This window comes from Salminus brasiliensis, chromosome 9, assembly GCF_030463535.1.
Source record: "Salminus brasiliensis chromosome 9, fSalBra1.hap2, whole genome shotgun sequence".
In the NCBI taxonomy this organism is placed as follows: Eukaryota; Metazoa; Chordata; class Actinopteri; order Characiformes; family Bryconidae; genus Salminus; species Salminus brasiliensis.
This window is the reverse complement of record NC_132886.1, coordinates 9,585,760-9,611,449: the sequence shown is the minus strand read 5'-3', so window position 1 is coordinate 9,611,449 and position 25,690 is coordinate 9,585,760. Positions and strand designations below refer to the sequence as shown.

The following is a 25,690-nucleotide window of genomic DNA, read 5'->3' as shown; positions in this document are numbered from 1 at the left end:
TTGTCTATGTCCCTTAGTGTTTCTGGAACCTGGCCTGTAGGTGATGGTGAAATGAAACCACCTGGCCTGGCGAGGGTTGAGTATCTTGGTCTGATGTAGTTACTCTAAGTTCTTGTGGTCCATGATTACCAAAAAGGGGAAAGTTACCCCTTCTAACCAGTGACGCCACTCACTTATGACCATCTTGACCGCTAGGAGTTCTCCTACCGCGTAGTTGTGCTCGGTCGCCGTCGTTTTTTGTCATTGTCGTTTTTAGTTTGTCATTATCCCTGTGCCTTTGGGAGAGGACAGCTCCCACCCCAGCGTCAGAGGCATCCACCTCCACCGTGAACATCTCACGGGGTCAGGGTGCTTCAACAATGGGGGCAGAGGTGAAGATGCGTTTAAGTGCCAAGAAGGACTCCTCCAACTGTGGAGTCCAAGACACCCTCTTTGGGGCCCCTTTTAGGAAGGACGTGTAGAGTACTAGATGGCTAGCGTACTGACATCTCGTTTGCAGCAGCGGTAAAAGTTGGCAAAGCCCAGAAAAAGGTGGATTTCTTTAACCATGGAAGGAGTGGGCCAATCAAGAACAGCCTGGACCTTGGCTTGGTCCATAAGCACACCTTGTTCGCTAATGATTTACCCTAGGAAGCTGACCCTGCACAGCTGGAAAGCGCAGGTTCACATACATATGGTTAGCCCTGAGTTTGGTCAGGACCCGGCGGGCATGCTGTATGTGAGTGGGCAGATCAGGAGAGTACACCAAAATGTCATCCAAAAAGGCCACCACAAAGTGCACAGGACGTCATTGGTGAGTGACTGATACTGATAATGCTCCCTGGTGGTGAGAAAGGCTGTCTTCCACTCATCCCCCTCTCTGATGCACACTAAATTAAGTAGGGTAGTCAATACATGGACTAAGACCCCCCCCCCTTTCTTCTTGATGGAAAAAGAAACATAAGGCCTCCATCGCCCATTCCTCACCAACCCCCAGTGGAAACATTTACTGTGTTCCAGGGGGTTGTGTGTGGGCTCTCTGTGTATGGACTGTGCACTCCACAGTTAAAACGGCGCCCCTCCTGTGCCCTCCGATGATGTTCTTCTGGCGTGATTCCGAAGCAGAGGGGGCTGTCAACGGGGGGTGGTCTTTGTGAATGGTGGGAGGTGAAACTGGGTCTTGGCTGAGGTCTGAGACCTGGATGAAGTGGTTCGACTCAGGAGGTGTTCGAGTCGGATGGCTAGAGAGGCCAGTTGGTTAAGGTTGAGCTCATCACGACACGCCAACTCCCTCTGTATCCGTGGGTTTAACCCATCGCGAAACATGGTTGAAAGAGCTGCCTGATTCCACCTGCTACTGAGTGCGGAAGTCGAGGGCATAGCAAGCGACTGAACAATCACCCTGAGTCAACCGCAGAAGTAGATCGCCTTTTGAGAGCCCTTCCCTTGGGTGCTGAAACATCCCCTTGATGCAAGCTCCTTTTTTACATGTCTTCCCATGTAGCTGGACCAGGTGGCTAACAGTCTCAGACATGCCCACCAACGTTTGAATGTCGTCATGCCTGGTCAGGCGTGGCAGTGAAAAACTAGGAAACACTTGCAGGGAATGGATGATGCAAGACTTTAATAAATAAAGGCTGGATAACACAAGATGGGATAAATCAAGGCAGCAGCAAACTAAGAGACAAAACTTAGGAACAATACAAACTTGACAACTACAACAAACCTGGGACTGGGATGAGCAGCTTGAGTTTTAACAGCCACTTTTCACCTCGCACCTGGAAATACATGAGCTGCCGGGACGTCTGACCTAAACACAAACACAAGAAGTGACTTTGACACTCAATAAATATATTGAACAGATCATTTGAATCTGTTCTTTATTTAAAGTTGAAACCCCGCTGATTAGACTAACAGAGATGTGTTGACTTTGAAAATATGAAATGTAGACAAAATATGACTGTACTTAGAATACAGGACTGGGGAATGTGATTTCTATTGGTAGCCTTTTTCAGAATATTGATTAGGTGATTTAAATATGTAACAAATAAGTAACAAACTTTTAAATAAATAAAAATACATTTATGCTAAAAACTTCATAACTTTCCATTATTTTCCACCAATCCACCTTTGCTGCCGTGCAAAAACCAATGTATCTCTAAAATGATATTTGAAATGATACTCCATTTTTTAGCTTTCAATGGAAGTCAATTTAAAAAGATTTTATTCCAAGTCATGTTGGAACTTTTTGTATTGGTCTATGCATCATGCATTTTTACACTTAGTAGGTAGGAAATGTCATGTTACCATGTAAGCATCAAAAAGACATTTTATATTCTGTTGAACAAGTTCTAAAAAATGATGTTTGGGAGGAGGAACATGCCTTAAGCCCCTCCTCCTCATAATCAAACCATATATGAAATTCTGTCTTGCCCTGCCATGTCCATGATGAGGTTTTGTGCCCCACCATCAGCCTGTCACCTCCATTTAACTTTAGCTACTTATCAGAGAGGAGATCTGACCTTCTAGCACAAGCAGAAGCCAACTGAACTTCAGTTATCCCCCCTCTTACAGTCTCCTCCAACATTATCATATTTTGATGGCATGATCCAAACTCACAATCTAATACACCCCCCCTCCCAACACACCCCACACATCCCACATACCAACACCACAGTTTCTTTTAGAAAAAGGGTTGAGTATAACTGGTCTGAGAGAAACGTATATAAGGTTAACAAGTACAGATTTAGAAGACGAAAAGCACCGTTATAATGCCTTCATACCCAAATGACATCACCCTGAAAAGAGCTTGTAGACTCTTTGTACAAGAACAGCACTCCAAAATGCTATGGAGTCTATGTTAGTCTGGCTGTAAAACACTGCAGGTTACAGTAAACTTACCTTTGCTGTTGACTTGTTTTCTGTCTGCCATGGAGCTGATTTGAAGTGGGCAGAATGTTTTATATTAAGAGGAGAGAGAAAACTGCTGCAGTTGTGCCTCAGTAAGATGGCTGTGAGACTACAGTGCTACTTCCTCATGTAGACGATGATGATTGTGGCCTTTGCTGCACACTCCTTTAGGCTAACCATTGCACTTAATGAACAGACATTACAGCACAATTGTAACTAAAATGCAGTGACAACTACTACCCTATAAGTCTCACCTGATAGCAAAAATGTCTAATAATCCAAAATATCTGAAATAATAATAATAATGATAATTATAATAATAATAATTTTGTAATTATAAGCAAATGTAGCAATAATAAGCAAAAATGTAGCAACAATAAGCAAATGTCTTACAAAACTTCCCATATTTGAGTCTATATATATTTATATTATAATATTAGTTTCTCAGATTATTAACCTGCAAAACGTGTGAAGTCGAGTCACATCACACATTTAAAAGTGTGAAGTTGTTTCACACTAATGAATGCACAAAACAATCCTTCAAGTACAACACCACCCAGGACGCCTGTAAGTGAATGCCAATGAAGAAGCTTTATTAATGACAAAAGGGGAAAATGTCTCTCCTGAAGCTCACAGAGCCTAACATCAACCTTATCCTGGAAAAAATGAGTTTAATAATCTGCCCACAAAAGTCTCAGATTGTGTTCACCCTGTCTCACTCCAGAGTTCACAACACAGCTCCGTCCCCAGCTCCAGTTTTTTCCGCCATACTGAATCCTCTCTATTTCAAATCATCCATCACTTCCTGTTTTCCAGTTCCACAGCTGATCATCATGAACTGACATCATCCAATCACAAGCCCTGCATCCCAGTTCTGCTGATTAGCATCCACAAACAAAGACAACATAGACTGAGTACAGTTCTTCAACCAACCCATCAGTTTGAAGATTGTAGGGAGATTCATTACTAGTGGGAGTTTAATAGTCTGCACAAGTCTTCGAACAGATGGGATTAAAAGTTTCTCCCCTGATCATTATCTACACTGTGAGCTGCACATACCTACAATCACACTCTTCTGCTAACACCTTTACAACAGTTTTGTCTTCTTGGTTGAATAAAGAAAATGCCTCTATCTTGCCTCTATAGTATATCTATATTCTGTGGAGTTGACTGTAAAGGGCATAGGTTCTAACTGTTGGAAAAAGAGGGTCACATGGGACTGGACAAAACTAAACTTCTGAACCCCCAAATGCCCCCCAGTAGGATAATTGTGCAGCATAGTGGAATCATACACTTCAGAAGAACTATCTGAACCACTGCAGGCTAAATGGGTCTGATGGTCACACTGGCACCAAACTTGCTCATCCTGTATCTGCAGTTGGCCACACCTGGGCATATTACTGTAGCAAGGGATATTTGAAAAGAACTAAGGATAACTAAGGTGCTAAATGAATGGGTTTGACTTGTATCAATCTCATAAAGTGTTGAATGAGGTGGATTTTGGGAGAGCTCATTTTTACTAAATTCAACTTTGTCATTATACTAATACAGGCTTGTACAGTACAACCAGGCACTGTTAGGCTAAATCTCCGATGCAGAAGAGGTAGGAAATACAATAGTGCAAGGTCAATAGACAAAACATGAGAGCGGCTGCACAGACAATAACTACAAAGACCATAAGTACAATAAATACAAAAATACACAAATACAAACATGTGCATGTGCAAATGTGTAAACACCAACCGATTATCCCTCAACAAATCCCTTATTGCTAACATTTGAGTTGGAAGTAAAGTAACCCTCTTCTCATGCAGTTATAACTGTTTAACCAGATCATCTATGGCCCAGTGTGTTGGTGTTTACTCCCTGTATTGGCTCTCTGTTCACTCACATCACAATATTTATTTTAGTACAGAGAGGGATTAGAGGGTTTATAGTACACATGGTATTTTAGTACAGAGGGGGATTAGAGGCTTTATAGTACACATGGTATTTTAGTACAGGGAGGGATTAGAGGGTTTATAGTACACATGGTATTTTAGTACAGGGAGGGATTAGAGGGTTTATAGTACACATGGTATTTTAGTACAGAGAGGGATTAGAGGGTTTATAGTACACAATGTATTTTAGTACAGAGAGGGATTAGAGGGTTTATAGTACACATGGTATTTTAGTACAGGGAGGGATTAGAGGGTTTATAGTACACATGGTATTTTAGTACAGAGAGGGATTAGAGGGTTTATAGTACACAATGTATTTTAGTACAGGGAGGGATTAGAGGGTTTATAGTACACATGGTATTTTAGTACAGGGAGGGATTAGAGGGTTTATAGTACACAATTGGTATTTTAGTACAGAGAGGGATTAGAAGGTTTATAGTACACATGGTATTTTAGTACAGAGAGGGATTAGAGGGTTTATAGTACACAATGTATTTTAGTACAGGGAGGGATTAGAGGGTTTATAGTACACATGGTATTTTAGTACAGGGAGGGATTAGAGGGTTTATAGTACACAATTGGTATTTTAGTACAGAGAGGGATTAGAAGGTTTATAGTACACAATGTATTTTAGTACAGAGAGGGATTAGAGGGTTTATAGTACACATGGTATTTTAGTACAGGGCGGGATTAGAGGGTTTATAGTATGCAGGAAATTTTAGTACAGAGAGGGATTAGAGGGTTTATAGTACACATGGTATTTTAGTACAGGGAGGGATTAGCAGGGTTTATAGTACACAGCCACAATCTACAGTGTGCTGCGCAAGCCGCAGACTTCAACAGATAACAGCGCTGAGAACTTTGAGAAACTGGACCACATGGAGGTGCTGGTTGTAATGTCTCCCTCTGCTGGCCTCAGTGGGGAGCTCAGGCACAGGCAAATGTGCAAGGCCTAAGCCCTTCACCTGGGGCGCATCTCCAGCACACAGGTGCTGTTCATGCTTGAACTGATTAGTACTCACTTTAAGCACCTCAGTTTGAAGTGCTCTTGGTGAAGTCACTGCTTCTTTACCAATCCTGGAAGTTGCCTGGCTGGTTCCTGACCTCTGCCTGTCCTGACACTGTCGCTGCAGCCTGCCTCCACCTTTGGCAGCAGTGGAGGACGTCACTCCTCACCACCCGTCTATCCTTGCTTTTTATTTATGCGGACCGGAGCAGAGGTGAGTGCTCGAGTTATTTGTCCCACTTTTCTGAATCTGAATTTTCTTTATACCGCCCTCAAGCCAGGCCATTCTCTTCAGGTGTCCTTATGTGGGTTCCTTCCACTAGCCTTGGTAACCACCACGCACTAGCTTAAGCTATACTCTCATGGCAATTACTTCACATAGGAACAGTGAGGTTCAGCCATATGCTCTAACTACTCAGGCAGGACCCTAGACAGTGAGATTATTGATTTAGTGAGAGTGCTAGGGAGCATGGAGTCATAGCACTTACCCTGTAGGTGAGCCAAGGTCAGAGAAGAGCAGATGAGATGGACCTCGTTCCACAAAACCAGAATTTCCAATCACTTTTCAAGATGTACTAATGACTCCTCAAAGCAACTCTACCTAACACACTCCTGCCTTTACAGAGAATCAATAGACTTAAACCACAAAATCCATAAAATAATGTCATGGAAACTAGGAAGGATACTGAGAATGCAAAACAGAGAGGAAAAAGCCAGACTGTACACAATGCTCCCTTTATTTCTGAACATTTTATTAGTACAATAAATATAATTTCAGTCTTTCAGCTATTTTAAGTCAACAAATGTCAGACAAACAACCAAACAAGCATTTTCACACTTATAGAGGATGACTGAACATGACTTGCTTTGGTTTACAACAATATAGGGCCATCAATATCAAAGCATGACATGACCTCTTACACATTAAAATGAAATGAAATGATTGAGAGTAAGACCTTCAAATAACTTGATCTTTTTAGAAGCTGTCTCTGCTGGATGATCATGTAAATTGCTACAATACAGGGATGTTTATATAAATCGATGCTGTCAAAAACCCTTAGCTTTTAAATGGACATCAGTGTAAAAAGTCATTTTGAAGCTTTTCTATTGGTCCTGTCATCATGAAATTTTAACACAATGTAAAGAACAACCAGATTCACATTGTTAGTGAAAAAGTGAAAAAACAAAAATGGAGACACAAGGTTTTTGCATGAGAGCATCAAAATGTTAAGGGCTACTCTGATCATTTGAACAAATATAAATAATGAAAGGAAAACCCTCGACCCTCTACCTTGCTGTTATATTAGTCATTCTATTGTTTCCCCTTAAATTGGAGCTTTTGCTTCACAGACATGTTTGAATTTTCTATCATTTTCATTACAAAATGCTTTTAATAAATAATTGTCAGTGGTTAATCTCATCAGACCACAGTTCCCTCTCCAGTCATAATACTGGTATCTGAAGAACAAGAGAACAGAAATAATAGATTACTCTTCTCACAGTGATCCGTTCTCAGAAACACATTAAAACACTGGAGTGAGATTTCTAGAACTTTATATTAACATTCAGACTAAACTCTAAGAGCAGATCAGTGGTGTGTTTTCAGTGCTGTCTGAAACCTACATTGATCTCGTACTGAGTTTTGTTCCGTCTAACCAGCGCCAGTCTCCTTCCTTCACAGCGTCAGTCAGACCGACCCAGTAGTACTCGTTAGAAGTACCCAACCTTTTTATGAAATCCTGTAACAGAAATATCCTGCTACTTTAAGACTGTATTCACTGTACAGAACCAGCACACATGAGAATTTAACAATAATAATAATAATAATAATAATAATAAATACTTGCCAGTAGCAGCTATAGTAGTAGTATTACATTATATCTGACCATCATACCTCTTCCTCTGGGGTGTTGATGATCACCAAGTCTCCTCCTACAGCCACACAAGCATCTCTACTAGCAGTCCAGGTCTCCTTATCAGTAGAAAAGTAGTAGCACTTCCCCATGAAGTACTTCCAGCCTTTAGCACAACAGACTTCATCCACATTCTGAGCTGCAATTTCACAATGATGGGATACTTGATGATGATGATGATGATGATGATGATATTTAATAAACACTTTCAAGAATTATCTTAAAAACAAAAATATCATGTAAAAACAATTGAAGGTTTTTAATCTTATCTTTAAAGGCTCTCATGGTTAAGACATGTTTCCCTCACTATAACAGTCCTTCCAAGGCTGCATCATAATGATTTTTAAAAAGTTATTTTCTCAGTGAAAATAAAGTAATAAAGTTTTTTTTCCTTGAGTGAGGATCTTAATGCTGCTCAAATACCTAAAAAATCTAAAACATCTAATCTATTGTATTTTATTTTATTATTAAATAATCCAATATGGCGCTTTGTTTGTTTTAGTTGTCACGTGTGAACCTAACACGGTCACATACAGCGCTGAGGATCTTCTCAGCATCAGGCACTCCATGCCTAATGGAATCACTCCCGATTTCTCTTTATCGGACTGTTTTCTGGACGTTGTAGTGAGCGGAGTAGCTGCGCTCCTCAGCCGCAGACGCAGGCGGACGCGCAGACGTGGGAAACGCAGCGGAGCGCTCGTCAAACTCCGCCAGCGCGGACTGCGCACAGCGCTTCCCAGCTTACACCTGGCCAACCTCCGCTCACTAGGCAACACAATGGACGAACTTTCACTTCTGAACCGGACCAGCAACGACTTTTCTCTCTCTGCGGCGCTGTGCTTCACTGAGACCTGGCTCACCGAGGCCGGCCCGGACAGCGCGCTCCAGCTCGCCGGCTTTCACCTCCACAGAGCGGACCGCGTCGCGGAGACTTCGGGGAAGCTTAGAGGCGGAGGAATCTGCTCCTACATCAACCGCGGCTGGTGTTCAGACCTCACTGTGTTCATGAAAACATGCAGTCCTGATCTGGAGTCTGTGTTTATACTCTGTAAACCCTTTTACTGCGCGCGGGAATTCTCCTCCGTGGTGCTCGTCGGAGTTTATATCCCACCAAGCGCGTGCGTGCGCGGGGCACTGCGCGCCCTCACAGACCAGATCACCAGCGCGGAGCACCAACACACAGAGTCTGTTTTCCTCATTCTTGGGGACTTCAACAGAGCGGAACTTACCAGTGAGCTGCCCAAATACAGACAGCATGTTACCTGCCCCACCAGGGAGAGTAATATACTAGACCACTGCTATACTGTACTAAAGGGTGCATATAGCTCCGTTCCCCGAGCTGCTCTGGCCCTATCTGACCACTCTATGGTCCATCTTCTCCCAACCTACAGACAGAAGCTCAAGTGGGCCAAGCCTGAGGTTAGTACTGTGAAGAAGTGGACCAGTGAGGCTAAGGAGAGGCTTCAGGACTGTATGGAGTTAACAGACTGGTGTGTGTTTGAGGACTCTACAAGCGGCCTGGATGAATATACTGATACAGTGACGTCCTACATCAGCTTCTGTGAGGACATCTGTGTTCCGACCAGGACTCGCATTAGATACAATAATGACAAGCCCTGGTTTAATGCCAAACTGAAGCACCTGCGACAGTCCAAGGAGAACGCATTTAGGAGTAGAGACCGTGCGCTTTACAACAGGGCTAGGAACACACTGAACAGAGAGATCAGAGCTTCAAAGAAGAGCTACTCCACCAAGCTGAGCAGACTGATGTCCACTAACGAGCCTTCAGCCGTCTGGAAGTGTCTACACAACCTCTCAGGTTACAAACGACCACTCCACCAGACACCTTCTACTGTAGGTTTGAAAAGCCCAGCTCCACTCAACAACACAACACCACTTCACACCCTTCTGACTCCCAGCCATCCATACAGCCCCCCCTGAAGATCTGTGAAGCAGACGTGCACCGACTCTTCAAAAAACAAAGAGTGAAGAAGGCACCAGGCCCAGACGGAGTGTCACCCTCTTGCTTGAGGAATTGTGCAGACCAGCTTGCTCATGTCTTCACCAAGATCTTCAATAAATCACTGGAGCAGTGTGTCGTACCGGCGTGCTTCAAACGCTCCACAATAATTCCCATCCCCAAAAAGCCAACCACCTCTGGACTGAATGACTACAGACCTGTCGCACTGACCTCTGTGGTCATGAAATCCTTTGAGAGGCTGGTTCTCACCCACCTGAAGGAGATAACCAACTCCCAACTAGACCCCCTGCAGTTCGCGTATCGGGCCAACAGGTCTGTGGACGATGCAGTGAACATGGGACTTCACCACATCCTCCAGCACCTCGACCAGCCAAGTACATATGCAAGAGTTTTGTTCTTGGACTTCAGCTCCGCCTTCAACACAATCATCCCCAGACATCTACACACCAAACTGACCCACCTCAGTGTGCCAGCCTCCACCTGCCAGTGGATCACAAACTTCCTCACTGGCAGAGAGCAGCAGGTGAGGCTGGGAAAGATCACCTCAGGAACCAGGACCATTAGCAAAGGAGCTCCACAAGGCTGTGTTCTCTCCCCGCTGCTCTTCTCACTCTACACAAATGAGTGCACCTCCACAGACCCCTCAGTCAAAATCCTGAAGTTCGCAGATGATTTGACAGTCATTGGTGTCATCCGGGACAGTGACGAGTCTGCCTACAGACGGGTTGTGGAGCAGGTGGTCCTCTGGAGCTATCAGAACCACCTGGAGCTGATCACAGCCAAGACAGTGGAGATGAGAGTGGACTTCAGGAAAAGTCCTCCAACCCTTCCAGCACTCACCATCCTCAACAGTACTGTAACGGCTGTGGACTCCTACAAGTTCCTGGGCACAATAATCTCCAAGGACTTGAAATGGGACTGCAACATCAGCACCATCGTCAAGAGAGCTCAGCAGAGGCTGTACTTCCTGCCTCAGCTGAGGAAGTTCAACCTGCCCAAGGAGCTGATGGTGCAGTTCTACACCGCCACCATAGAATCTGTCCTCACCGCATCCATCACAGTGTGGGGCAGCTCAGCCACCAAACACGACACCCACCAACTGCAGCGCCTCATCAGGTCTGCAGAGAGAACCATCGCTGTGAAGTTGCCCTCCCTACCGGACCTGCACACGGCCAGAATCAGGAAGTGTGCAGAGAACATCGTCCGTGATCCATCACACCCTGGACATCACCTGTTCCAGTATCTTCCCTGAGGTCGGCGTTTCAGCCAGTTGAAGATCAAGACCTCCAGGCTACAGAGAAGCTTCTTCCCACATGCCATCACACTCATGAACAGCTGAACATTACAACAATACTTTCTGTATACAGTCTACTACATACATACATCCTATTCAGATGCTCTCTCACTCTCCTTTCTCTGTACTGCACTTTATTTATCTGATAGTGTCTCAGAACAACCTGTACTACCGTCTCAACCAGTGACTCCTCTGTTCTCCATATTTATATCTATTTAATCCAGTCTGCACTGTTCTTTACTGCTGCACTTAGCACTTTACTTTAAATTTAAAGTTTACAGGTGTGTCTGTGCGTGTATGTCACTGTGTGTGTGTGTGTGTGTGTGTGTGTGTGTGTTTGTGTGAAGGTTGGGTGTGTTTGTTACTTCTGTAATGTCAGTTATCGTGCACTGTGAGCTACTGTAAACCAAAAACAAATTCCTTGTATGTGTAAGCATACTTGGCCAAGTCAGATTCTGATTCTGATTCTATAATATGAATTATTATTATTTATATTATATACATTATTACAATGTTTTTGGTTTAACTTTTTTTTTTTAAAGATCTTACCTTTAGGATTACAGCTCTGTTTTCCTTCTTTTTCCTTAAGCTGCCTAATTAGCTCTTCTTTCTCTGAAATGTCAGAAAAGCACATCAGAATGTTAATGCAGAAGAAGATCAGTTTAATGACTGTAAAGACTGTGGACAGGAACTGACCAACAAGAACACTGAGAAAACTGAGTTCATATGTACAGACAGTACTGGCTAACTCTTACTGCATTTAATTTAAGATAAGCATCTGAGACTGAAGGACACCTAATGAAGGTAACTGTATTCATTATTTCTCACAGGGAGTTTTTAAACCAGTTATATATTACATCCTAATAAATGATGTATGCTCAAAATAGTACCCAATAGGCTTTTTTGACACTCTTATTATGATGGTTCTCTATAGATTATATACAGATGCTCAGAACAGTAACACACTAGTAGAATTGAGTGGATTAACAGCAATGCTAAGAGACATGTTTAGGATAAAGTGTAGTTTCTGAGCTGAAATTGGGGTTTAGGTTCAAATTTAATAAAATGTCAGACCTGAAATAGTCAGACCACCGACCTAAAATAGTGTTGCCACTCCCGGCTTTGCATACTGCTAATCGCACAGTGTAACTTTGGTGAAGTGGGCAGGGCAAAGCTTGTGAGCACTGTGTAATGCTGCCTAACCATATTTGTGTAAAATACTTTACTATACTTTACTATACTTTAATATTACTCTACTGCCTCAGTCCTCATACCTGTTTCACTTTCAGTGACCGTTCTGTATCTCTCAGCTCATCCAGAAAAGTGTCTCCTTTAGTGGTTGCTTGAAGTGCTAATTCCCTTTACTGACAATAGGGGGAGCTCAGAAGCAAGAAAGAGCAATTTTGCATAGTGCTGCTTTTAAGTAGTTCATCTACAAATAATCTACAGTGACCCAGCAAAATAAAGAGTTATCAACAGGGTAAACAGGCTGTTTTCACTCCTCCAGTGTGCCAGATGATCTTTCTCCAGCAGTCCGATTTCTGCACCTAGCAGTTCTGAACTGTCTCCGGTCCAGAAACACTGATCATACAGCTATGTGTGAAATAAAGCAGTCTAACTTCACTAATGCGTTTAATTACAGATTTTGGAGGAGAAGATGATACAACATGGGGAAAGGTGTAGCCGAGTAATGGGCAACCAACATAATCAACAGTTAAGGCATGTACACACTTATTGGGTGCAATTGACTCATTTACTGAAATTAGTTAATTAGTGGCAAATTAATAGCAGTGTGGAGTTCAATTGGTGAGGTCATTCATTCAGTGAAGTAACTGGCCCTAATTTAGTTGGACCTGCTGGTTTGAGCCCTTGCTCAGTGAGAAAAATGGATCCTTTCAGACACTGGATTGGAGAGGGGGAAACATATCAAGAAGGGCTGAAAATTATTGGTTGCTCAGCTAAAATGTCAGATGTTAATTGAGTTCAGGCCACACGAATATAAAGCACTTATCATAGAGCTTCACTGCTGTTATTTTTGCACAAAACTGTACATACACGCCCTTCTCCCTACATGATCTCATGTATACTCTTCTAAAAGACCAATGCTGTCTGGCTGACGTTTGCTTAAGACAACATGTATAGGCCAGAATTCTACTGGAAGGATGTTCTGTGGACAGATAGATTCAAAATCAGAAGGATGTCAAGGCTTAATCATGAGTGTAGCAAGACAATGTTAGCACAGCATGTTATGTTAGCACAGCAGGCTAATAACTAAAAGCTTACAGATTAATACTGGAAAGCATGAAACCTCCTCTACTTTGGCTCTTTATCATTTAAACCTGCATCCTCTGAGCACTTTGCCAGTGTCAGGCTTGTGATGTGCTTTCAGCTTTAGAAGCAACATCTGCAGATGGCTTTATTTAAATCTTAAACATCTGCAGCTGCATTGTTGAAGGGCTGGTGTGGCTCAGCGGTTAGAGCTCTGAGCTGTCGATGACAAGGCTGTGGGTTCGATACTCTGGCTCGGCAACCTACCACTCTTCACCCTTTCTGCTTCCTGGGTCCCGCAGCAATGGCTGCCCTGTGTGTGTGTGTGTGTGTGTGTGTGTGTGTGTGTGTGTGTGTGTGTGGCCAACTTCAGCATCAGTACATAGCAGTTTAGCTAGGAGGCTACCAGTTCTAACTTGCACACAATATTTGAGGCCAAAGAATCAATGTAATAAATGTCAACGTCAAATTTCTTCTGATCTGCTGGTATTTATACCTCTGAATGTGTTCAGTTTGTTTTTTGATAAATTACACATTTCATTACACCTTCAGTTAGTCTGTTGTTTTTATGTTACATGTTTTATGTAGTAAAAGTAAAGTTGTGTCTCACCTTTGATTAGTTTATCATTTTCTCCTTGAAGTTTTGTATTACTGTCATTTTTCTCTGAAAAGTCAAATCAACACGTTACTTCAAATGAAGATTTGACTCATGGGCGCTGTCAGGGATTTTGGGCCCCATGAAAAGATATTACACTGAGCCCCACAGCTCTACGAATTCTTCCAGAATAGTCAATACTTTTAGAAATTAAATTTCTCAGACTGGATTTTTTTTCCTACTTTATGCAAGTATAAATCTACACATCACTCATTACACGTCCACTTTTGATAAAAGAGTAAAGTTAAGTCTCACCTTTAAGGTCTGCCTCAAGCTGCCTGAGTTTTTCATCTTTTTCTGGAAAGTCAGAAAGTCACATCAACATCTTACTGAGAGTGAAGATCGGATCAGTCACAGTAAACTGTGAGGACAGTGTAAGAAGACTGAAAACATTGTTAACCTGAATAAGTTCACAGAACTGGACAAATTAAGACCCTCAGTTCATTACATCAAAAAGTCAGAAGTTTGTAGAGCTGTACAGTTTTACTTTTATATACTGTACATATATAAACAATTTAAATGATTTACATGGTTAAAATAATAGAATTATTGAAAAATATTTTCAGTTAATGAAAATTACAAATTGACAGAATTTGCTTAATAGATTAACAATTGAAAGCATAGGTCTGCCTCCTCTAATTTGTCTCTATCATTTAAACCTGCAACTTCTGAGCACTTTCCCAGTGTCCAGCTTGTGCTGAACTCTAAGAAGCTTTGAGTCTTAGAAGCTACAGCTGCAGTTGACTTCTTATTAGATTTTTTTTCCCACCATGTTTTGGCCATTTAAGGGGTTAAACAGATGTTGTACTCTCAATCTGCACCAATGAACAAGAACAGGAAAACGTGGTTATGTCTACATTAACCAGACATGTCTATATTTAGCAGATAGAGCCTTTGGTAGGAAGTGATCTCACCATTGTTCAGTACAACTCCATCTACACATTATTTTAAGTTACTCTAAAGTCACTTAGTTGGGGATTATTTAAAAGAGCTACAATTCTTAGTTTCTCTTATATTTACCAACTGCACTTTGCTATTGATATTAAATAAACACTAGTAGTAATGTAACATGAAACAAATCTCTCCAGCATTTTCAATACGACTTCTGCCATTGCATGTTTCTGTCTTGTTGATTAACCCCTTGGCTGGTGGGCCAAAAGTGTTATTACAAACTATTACCAAAGACCAGCTCCACCAGTTTGTACAGACGTCCCTGTAGTTACTGAGTAATACACCTTAGTGTGTAATAAGTCTTGCAGTGTAAAGGGTTTAAAGATGCTTGATGCTGTTTCCAAAATTGAACAAAACACTCTAAAGTAGAAAGCATGTTTGGGTTGCTAAGAGTGAAGTCATATTTTAGGGATGCACATTTAAAACGCTGCCTGTGCAAACGCTCACTTCCCCCTTCTCGCTCACTTCTGACAGAGAGTAGTTCAGGGTAAGATTGTTTTATAGCTTTTCTCTGTCTGATGCAGTTTTTCTTTTGATAAATTACACATTTCATTACTCCTTCAGTTAGTCTGTTTTTGTGTTCCATGTTTAATGTAGTAGAAGTAAAGTTGTGTCTCACTTGAATTAGTTTATTCATTTCTTCTTGAAGTTTTGTATTACTGTCATTTCTCTCTGAAAAGTCAAATCAACACGTTACTTCAAATGAAGATTAGACTCACAGACGCTGTCAGGGATTTTAGGCCCCATGAAAAGATATTACAGAGCCCCACAGCTCTACGAATTCTTCCAGAATAGTCAATACTTTTAGAAAATAAATTTCTCAGGCTGGATTTTTTTTCCTACTTCATGCAAGTATAAATCTAGACATCACTCATTACACGTCCACTTTTGATAAAACAGTAGAGTTAAGTCTCACCTTTAAGGTCTGCCTCAAGCTGCCTGAGTTTTTCAGCTTTTTCTGGAAAGTCAGAAAGTCACATCAACATCTTACTGAGAGTGAAGATCAGATCAGTCACAGTAAACAGTGTAAGAAGACTGAAAACATTGTTAACCTGAATAGGTTCACAGAACTGGACAAATTAAGATTAAGACCCTCAGTTCATTAAATCAAAAAGTCAGAAGTTTGTAGAGCTGTACAGCTTTACTTGTATATACTGTACATATATAAACAATTTAAATGTTTGAGATGGTAATATAATTATTGCCTGAAGAAAGAGGTATACTTTTAAAGTGTTCAGAGAGTGTATATTAGATCACTTTGGTAATGACGCCCTTAGTTTTGTGAAAATAGAGAAAACACTTACTCACTTGCCTCTAAATGAGAAATATATACACTGATTAAGAATAAGTACCATTTACTGCCATTGCACTGCAACACATTGGAATTCAGCCAATGCATTTAACCCATCCGTGACTGTGAACACACACACACTCGTGTATTAGGGCAGTGAGGACACACACCTCAACACTCTGGGAGGAATTGGGGGTTAGATGCCTTGCTCAAGGTCACCACAGTTGTGGAAGTTCTCTAACATGTATTGGCCCAGAAGAGTTCTTGTATAAAAGCATATTTTGCAAAAAGCGGAAATGACTCATGAGTTGGCAAACTAATGCCATATGTGATGCAAAACCTAAATATATGTTTTTAGAAGTTGCTACTGGGTTTACTGAATGATTTTTAGGCTTTGTCTGGCACAACGTTCACACACATTGCAAATTCTGACACCAACCTGTTTCTTTATGTGAAATGTTACCAAGATCTGGGGAACAGAAAGAGAAGATCCAGTCTTCATAACAAAAGAACTTCATAATCAAGAGAAAAGCTTTACCTTCTGATGACGAAGACAAGCCTGGCTGTCCATATGATTTCAGCAAATACAGGTAATTGGTATTTAAAGATACAGTCATGTCCATTAAAATACAAAAACATATACATATGTATATGAGTTAAGACTCACAGAGCACTGTAATGATGAGGCCCACAACAAACAAGATAGCACACAGAGAACGCAGCAGCAGTCTCTCTTTAGCCCATCCAGGGGTCACTGTCTCAGGTGAGGAGTCAGCAGGGTCTTGTGGTCCAGGCAGGTTGTGATGACTAGGATCAGCTGCCAGGAGAGAAATGATTTCCAAGAGTTTCAAGAGTAATCTCAAGGTTCAGCATTTGAGAGAACTAAACCTGGCACAGGAAGTAAGGAAAATTGTGTTTGGTAGATTCTTTATTGTAACCATGCTTCTTGACAATTAATCTTATACCATTGGAAAGTGTTTTCATTTCCCTTTTAAATGCCACATTTGTAAGGAACATGCATGCATGCCTTTGTGGAATAAGCAGTAGAGCCAAGTATGTGGGTTGCGCCCATTAAAAATTTGCTGAATCTTCTCTGCCATTGCCAAACAGCTTATTTTGCTGTTGCTATTGACACTTGTTTTAAGCTTCTGGTACCCCCAGGTACCAAAGCAGGCATCCCAAGAAAATTACCCCAAAAAGATTGTTTCCTCATCCTGTCAGCAAGACAATATGGCCGACGTCTCTCTGCCCAGACAATGGAACAGACTGTACGCAGCCAATCTCCGGTCTCATCAGGCCTGCCATGATTGCCCTTCACCACCAGGCCCATTTGCACTAGGTTTGGCAACACATACATTGGACCTGAACATGTGGAGGAGCGTTATATTCAGTGATAAGTCCAGATTCTGTCTACAGCAGTTGGATCATAGGGTCAAAGTGTGGAGAAGATGCGGAGAACACTATGCTGATTGCTGCATTGATGGAGAAACATCTTTTGGTGGAGGCAGTGTGATGGTGTGGGGCGACTTCTCCCTCACTGCAAAAATGAAGCTTGTCATCATTGGAGGCTCAATCTCAATGCAGAGAGATATCAAGATGATATTCTGCAAACATTGGCAATCCCATAAGTCTGGGACCAACAACGCTCGCCCCACAGAGCAGGGTTTATCAGAGACTACCTGCAGAATTTGGGAGTGCAGAGGATGGAATCAGCTTGGGCATGCTGTTCGTCCCAGAGTGACCAACACAACCATGTTGTCTGACTTGCGACCAATGCTGGCTGAAGAATTGGATGCCATCCCACAGCAGTGTATAGCTAGGCTGGTGACTAGCATGTTTGTTAAATGAAGGAATTGTTAAATTGCCAATATGTCTTATTTCCCTAATCTTCAATCATCCAGTCCACCAAACACCAAATGAGTAAATGGCAGAATAAGATGTTTGGCAATGGCAGAGAGGCTTTGGCCAAATTTTCATGGATGCAACCCACATACTCTGCTCTGCTGCTCATCCTTCAAATGCATGTTTCTTCAAATGTGGAAGACTGCTGGGTATTTATACTTAACAATAATTACAACTTAGAACAATAATTAATACATTTGAGGTCAGGAAGACTTCTGTATTGTTGTTTATATGTGTGGTTTATGCTGTAGGGCTGGTCAGGATGATGAAGAGCAGTGAGCTTTTGAACTTTGTGATGACAGAAGCAGCAGCAGTTCCAGTAAGTAAATAACAGTGTTCACACAGTAACACTACTGACCATTTCACACACTAACCTGTGGTATTATTTGTGGTTTGCCCATGGGAGTTACAGTGACCTGTAGAGTCAGTTTATCTTTTTGGCTCCTGGCACTATCTATTTTCATATTAAGCTTGTCCTTACCATATCAATGTGTTGTCATTCCTCAGGCTACCTTGGGCGTACATTTATATATTTTTATTTATATTTTTGGACTGTGTAATGACTAAAAGAATGGGCTACAGTTGAAGTATCCAATAGTACACCTACAGTGTGTCCGGTTTCTAGTAAAGTGGCCTTTGTCACTGTCACTTGGGAAAACTGTAGAGAGTTATGATAAATATTTGCACTCACCATCAGGGGCTGTTTGTGTATTTGTCTGGTCTGACTGGACAATATGAACTTCAGAGTATATGATGTCATCGCTGATGGCTAAACTCCCTGGTGGTTTAAAGACAACAAGAAAAAGTGCTAAATTGAGGCCAATGATCGAGAGAGAGAGAGAGAGAGAGAGAGAGAGAGAGAGAGAGAGAGAGAGAGACAGAGAGAGAGGGAGCGAGGGAGACTGACTGACTGACTGGATTTGTTCAGTCCCAACAGCAGCTCCCCTGATTAAATAAATAAACTAGATATTGCTTGGTAACTGGAGATACTGGTCTTTCCTGAGGACAGGTTGGGCTTAGTTTAAACACACTCACACGTGACTTTACATGTACTGTTTATTTGAGTATTTGTCTTTATTCTAATATCAGTGCTTAAAGTCTCAAACAAAGCCTCACTTTCCAGATAAACAGCTTCATGCATCAATCTTAGTTATATTAACTTTTTTTAGTCACTGCACACTTTATACCAATGATCTGAAAAGCTGTGAAGTTGGACCGACCCTTGAGTGATATTTCACACATCTACTGACGTCCAGAACAAAACACAATACGTTCACAAAGTCAGTCTTTCACCGAGCCATTACTATAATAAAGTGTAGTTAGACAAAACTATAGGATTTCTACAGTGCTGTACAATATTTATCTACATTCTTACTATAACAAACTGCGTATTAGATTTTTCACTTCTGTAGAATTTCCCTGCAGTTGTGTGGTCTTTTAGAAAGCCAGGCATGCTCACCACATTACACCAAGAGTTTTTGGACAACACTCCTAACTCTACATTCAACTACCTTGATAAAAGCATCAGCCAAATGCCGTAAATGTAAATGTACGTATCTCAAACTGGAACCTATACAATAAAACCACACCAAACATGAATAGTGCATCTCCTGTTTGTAGGAGACACTTGGTAAATAGTTTTCAAACCATGTTTCAGGAATTCTTGTAGCCTTTATTGTTCAATCAACAACATTTTACAATCACTTAACCAGACATTTCTCTTCCGTGTAGAATTCGTCCAGCTCAGCAAAGTAATCTTGACACTGCCCTTCAAACTTCAAAACATGAGACACTTTCTTAGTTTTGGCTGGAAGCAACATAATACAAAAACTGTGCACCAAAGAGATCTTAGGATTATTAATAAAACTCATAGTAGAACTCAAACAGTCGTAGACCGTGCCTAATCCTCCATGAAATGACTGATAGTATGCAGTTAATACAACCCTGTTATTCCTTCACTGTAGATATCATTAGTCATTAAAACTCACCTTTGGAAGGTTCATCCTCTTCTTTTTTCCCTCGATTTTTATATTTCACATTGGAGTAAATGGCTGCCATCAATGCTCTTCATGGGTGGGTTATCTGAATGACTTATTGAAACCAATTCAGTGGAGTGTGGCACTTCCTTTTTTGTGTCATTCTAAATATAACACAACTCTCCCACAATGCATCCTCTACATGTACACTAAAACAACATTAGTGGTGGAGGAGGTTTTTTGTCGCCAGTTCCACACAAAAGAAACGTCCCGTTATCTCAGTTGTGTCAGTGTACCACAGTGCTCGCAAAAGCTTAAGTGACATTAGCCTTTAGTGGCAGAGGAGGTCAACATTCTCCATCTTATAACAAACCGAAAGCAAGCTTGGTATGATTCAGATATGATTAAGTGCACCTTCCTCCACCATCAGGTCAGCTTTTTTTTAAAGTTATCATTTCTGGTTCTGCTTTTACATCCTGACAAGAAAAAAAACAGCAGTGCTGCATCTGACCTTCTGAGGTCCTGTATTAACACAGCAGAATGTATTTATACTCTGAAAGGAGACCTGCTCTTTGTTTACAATAGTCCAGTAACAAAAATAGTCAAAGTTCTACAAAGTAGATGTACTTCACTACTGTACTTGAGCACTAAAATACTGTATCTGTATCTACTGGAGGTTTATTTGTTTTTACTTTTACTTCACTACATATTTTGGATGAGTTTAATATTTTTACTCTGTTACATTGTTTAAGTGCTGCATCGTTACTGGCTACAATTATAAAAACATTCCGAACCATTTAAAACCCACATTATCACCACCAGAGCGCTAGAGGGGGGCCGTCACCGGGTTTGATGAAGCCACCTCAACATTGAGCAGAACAGGGGATCGAGCCATGAGCGAGCATGCTGGTGTTCTTCCTCTCACTCCGCTGCTGCAGTGAGGACACTGGAGCTCTGTTAATTTATCTTCAGATGAAGAAGAAAAAGAACCACCAGAAGAAACACCTCCATCTTCACCTCCTGCAGATACTCGCATATGTCCGACTGGCCTGAGATCTTTCAGCTGTAGTTGAGTTTATAGAGAGTGAAGATCAGGGGTTTACGCTGCTCTCCTCACTGGTTTTTGGTTTTGGTTGTTTGTGGCGGGTTGAGTCAGGTCTGTTCAGCTTTCTCTCTTTTGGGCGAGTTTGTTTAGAGAGTTAACTGAAGACTTGTGTTCATGAACTCTGTCTTCCACAGTCCTGTCCTTCTACTACAGCCAGAGGAACTGAGACAGTTATTAAGTCTGAGAACTAATATAAACAATGATGTGTACTAATCAACATGAACACTATACAATAAAAACTACATGTCAATACTTGTACTTTTACTTTTGATACTTAAGTAGTACATTTTAGAATAAACTACTTGCAATACTTAAGTACAAACAATGTTGAATACTTAAGTCTGGAGCTTCAAGAACATTTCTACTTCTACTCAAGTCAATTTTTTGATAGAGCTCTTGTACTTTAACTCAAGTTTGTGTCTCTAGTACTTTCTACATGTCTGTCCAGTATGAAACATTGACTAAATGGTTCTTTGTCTGGCTTAATGACTCTTCAGGCTCATTTTGGCTCACCCTGTTACCTGCTACAGTGTGCTATTCAAGATATGATCTAAACCACAAGAGGCCTGCATCCTGCCCTCAGAGTATATTTTTTGTATATGAGTGTTGTACAGATGTGAAAGCCTGATATAAAATGGCCAAAACTTACTCACTTCTACTATCAGGTCTAAAAGTATTTGAAGTGACATCATTTTTAACCAAATTCTTAACCAAAATAAGTGTTTAGGAATTCTAAACATTTTATATAGTCCCTCGTGTTCACAGGATCAAAAGGTGACAAATAACTGATGAGCAGTTTCATGGCCAGGTGTGGTTTGAACCTATCTGTAATGTCTCCCTCTGCTGGCCTCAGTGGGGAGTTCATGCACAAGGGCTGGGCTCCGCCTCTCACCTGAGGATAAGCTCTAAGCACACAGGTGCAGTTGATCACTGGACTGATTAGGACTCCACTTAAGCTCATTTGGTTGGTGTGCTAGACTGGAGTCTTGTTGTACTTACTTTTTTTTTTTTTTGGACACTCTTGTCTGTCTGTGTCTTGACCCCTGCATGTCCAGGCCATGAGTTTTTCCTTAGCCCTATTAAATCCCTTTTGCACATGCAAATTGCCTGATTAAGAAAAAAAAGACCTATCATGGGTTTCTAAAAACCTTAGAAAGTAACCAGATTAACACTTTGGTACTTTTTTAAAAATAAAGACTGCTTTAGTGAGCTCATCACTAACAGTCAGGAAGGCCACAAATTACATCTAAAGTTTTAAAGCAAAATTATTTAGACAGATAAGACCAAGATTAAACTGAATGTTGCTGCTGTCTGTAGAAAAATCTCTATTTTGTCTGTTTTTAGTTTTCTTTATGGTTTGAACCCTGTAGCTGCTCTGTACACTGTAAATAAGTCAATTAGACCAACAGAAATGCTCTAAATGACTTGAAATAGACATTTTGGAGATACATGCCTTTCTTAGGACTGTGACGATATTGAGTATAGCTGCCAATAAAACTGTCACTGGTGTTTATTAATTATGTGACCGCTGATACAAGTAGCAGGATAAATGTCTAAAATAACAAACAAGCATAAACAATCAAAAAGAACTATATACTCCTGAAAATAATAGAAATATAAATAGACAAAAGGGTATTAAACCAAAAGGAACTTCCCTGAAGATTTATGCGTTTACTAAAGCTAACACAGAGTTGGTTTGAACAAGTTGTGTCAAAGGAAAGGTGTTACTGGTGTTGTCTTGCTATTGTCTTTTATACAGAAGATGCGAAGACCTCGCTGAAGAATCGCTGAAGTTATTTTATATATTGTAATCTCTGCTCTTATCTCTCTAAAAATCATGTAGTGTAGGTCCGGCATAAGTAAATAAAATTATATATAATTAGCATAACTTTTCATTGATCTACAACTCCTCCAAATCAAGCCATTAGACATTTCTAATCTCTGAGACCCTCCATACACACTATGAGCCCGTTTACACCTGGTCAAATCATCCATCTTGAGTATCACCACTTCAGGAGGAGCTCTGAGAAGCAAAATACTAATTTATAATTTTTAATATAATAATCTAATATAATAATATTATTATTATTATAATAATATATTTTTAATAATAATAATAATAATTACTGTGCAATTTCATCCCGCACAGCAATCAGATTTCTGAAGATGCATTTGATCAAGTATAAATGCATGTAGCTAAAATCTGATCTGGATATGACCCAGATACTAGGCACATGACTGGGTGTAAACAGGGTCTATGCTGTATCTTAGCTTTACCTGTGTTTTGTTTCAACTCTAAATATACAGTGTCAGAATTAACATGGGTCTTCTCTAAAAGGTGGCATGAAATCCAACCTAGCTGCCAGAAAGATCTACTACTCATCCAAATCAATAAACAGAACATGCAAAGAATACAGAAATAAAGTGGATTTGGAAACTTGGACAAATGTGGATGTAGGTTAGATCCCAAACTAACCTACAAAAGCTCTTATTGGCCATGGTATTGGCTGTTTTCCCAATTTATTTTTAATTAATGAATCACAAGAAATAAAAGTGGATTGTGTACTGTGTTTTGTGAGTGTACAGTCAGCACTCAGCTTCATATGTCCTTTATATGTATATATACCAAACACTGTCCTCCTAGTTTCAAACTGTACAAGCTCTACATTTCTGTAAGGGGGAACCTAGAGTCTGTTTCAGTATCCTGGTTATACTGTTTGTCAGAAGGCTTTAATCTGAAAGGCTGTATCAGTCAGTAGCCCTGGTAGACAGTAAGGAACCATTCATATGTGTAAGCGGTGGTCTCGCAGCTCAGGAGGGCGCTTTGATTTCTCAAATAAATAATATCTTTATGTCCATAACACAACTTTTTGCTTTCTTGAGATCTAATTATTACTGAATTAATAAACAAAAGCATGTCCATTAACTTTTAGGACCTTCGGAACTCCAGAATAAACAGTTTCTCCACCATTCTTCATTTTCAGATTAATCACCGAGTAAGTCACATCTATGGATGCCGCACCAGCATCTGCATTAAAAAGGAAAATTAATGATTAAACTAATGTAATCTAATGTACACTAACATTTACACTTTATAAATGTAAGCCCTAGCCATAAGGCCCACAGTACACCTCCCTTTAACTGATCCCATTATAGGTATATACAACACCACCTTGTGGTTATAGGAGGTCAATCAATCCCATTAGTTAAGTTTGGTATGCAATGTGGGGGACTACCCGAGGTGAGTTAAGAAGATGATAACTACATTTTCACACAATATTCTTTTATAAGAAAAACTCTAAATGATTAGAATTACAACATTGACTGATAGAAAAAGAAACAGTGTCACAGCACAATCATATGTATCAAATAACCATTTGATTAGAGGTATAGAAAGCCAGCAGCACAACCATGAATCAAAACCAACGATTTACAAGAATCTATGGGCCAAAAAATCCCCAAATAAATGTGAACACTATACTCCACAATAAAAACGCTCAAAGCTTGTTCCTTAATTTTACTTAAATTACTATTATAAAAAGGACACTGTCTGAACTTCTAAGTTGAATAAACATATAATATTCACCTAAAAAGGTTGACCCTCAACTCAAACAACCCATTTAAGACCTACTACAATTCAAACCACATCTCTTGCACACATTTAGTATCTATTAAAATAAATGAGGAAAGGAAAGAACAGAGATTAACTTTTGCTGGCTGGGAATACCTCTCCCATGAGGAGAAACACACTATATTAGTGCTATGCATCTTTAATAAAAAGCCTCGATTTAATGCATACACATACCTGTGACTAAAGGTTGAGTGTGTCTGTCATGACGAGACTGCACTCTTCATTCTTTACTGAAGCCGCAGTCCAATACCGGGCACTGCTACACACTGCAACCAATAAATACTTTCAAACAAGCCCAATAGCAGGCATACACTTCAATTCTACGTTTTAGCATCAACCTCTAAAACAAACATGCATTCGAACATACTGTGTCTGCATCTCAACGGTGCGTACCAGGTTTACTGGCCTGTCCAGCTCAGTTTACTGTAAATCATTTACTCCTAACTGCTTGAATGAAGTGCTCCAAAACTTAGTGAACTTTTGAAGCGAGCTCCTCACACTGCCTGCACATGTTGAACCTTTGAACAAGTCTACATTAAATTGCCACGTCCTGCCTAAGAAAGACTCTAAATAGAGTTAGAACTTATATATTTTCTAAAAGGTGGCATGAAATCCAACCTAGCTGCCAGAAAGATCTACTACTCATCCAAATCAATAAACAGAACATAAAGAATACAGAAATAAAGTGGATTTGGAAACTTGGAAAAATGTGGATGTAGGTTAGATCCCAAATGAACCTACAAAAGCTCTAAATGGCCATGGTATTGGCTGTTTTCCCAATTTATTTTTAATTAATGAATCACAAGAAATAAAAGTGGATTGTGTACTGTGTTTTGTGAGTGTACAGTCAGCACTCAGCTTCTTATATGTGCTATAGGATGTGTGTAT

General features: G+C 40.6%; 1 protein-coding gene and 1 long non-coding RNA gene across 2 annotated transcripts; one reads left to right on the top strand and one right to left on the bottom strand.

Annotated features, from left to right (window-relative positions):
- Window positions 1–6,554: 6,554 nt before the first annotated feature.
- Window positions 6,555–20,168, bottom strand: LOC140561992 (uncharacterized). The gene is made up of 10 exons (XM_072687339.1): window positions 20,079–20,168; window positions 18,782–18,868; window positions 16,856–17,005; window positions 16,628–16,657; window positions 14,202–14,243; window positions 13,902–13,955; window positions 11,573–11,635; window positions 7,730–7,887; window positions 7,459–7,574; window positions 6,555–7,293 (listed from the first exon to the last, which is right to left on the bottom strand). Exons 1-10 carry the CDS (start codon window positions 20,146–20,148, stop codon window positions 7,161–7,163), a joined length of 903 nt encoding a protein of 300 aa, XP_072543440.1. The 5' UTR covers window positions 20,149–20,168; the 3' UTR covers window positions 6,555–7,160.
- LOC140561997 (uncharacterized) lies at window positions 16,658–21,405 on the top strand. Its single transcript, XR_011980119.1, has 3 exons — window positions 16,658–16,778; window positions 18,342–18,409; window positions 20,889–21,405. It is a non-coding gene; the product is annotated as an uncharacterized lncRNA (long non-coding RNA).
- The last annotated feature ends 4,285 nt before the right edge of the window (window positions 21,406–25,690 follow it).

Excerpts from the sequence above, each read along its gene's own strand:
- LOC140561992 (XM_072687339.1), bottom strand. The coding sequence starts at position 20,148 with ATGGCAGCCATTTACTCCAATGTGAAATATAAAAATCGAGGGAAAAAA. Across the intron at positions 18,869-20,078 it reads AGAGGATGAACCTTCCAAAG|GGAGTTTAGCCATCAGCGAT; the intron begins GTGAGTTTTAAT and ends TTAAACCACCAG. Across the intron at positions 13,956-14,201 it reads GCTTGAGGCAGACCTTAAAG|AGAAAAATGACAGTAATACA; the intron begins GTGAGACTTAAC and ends TTGACTTTTCAG.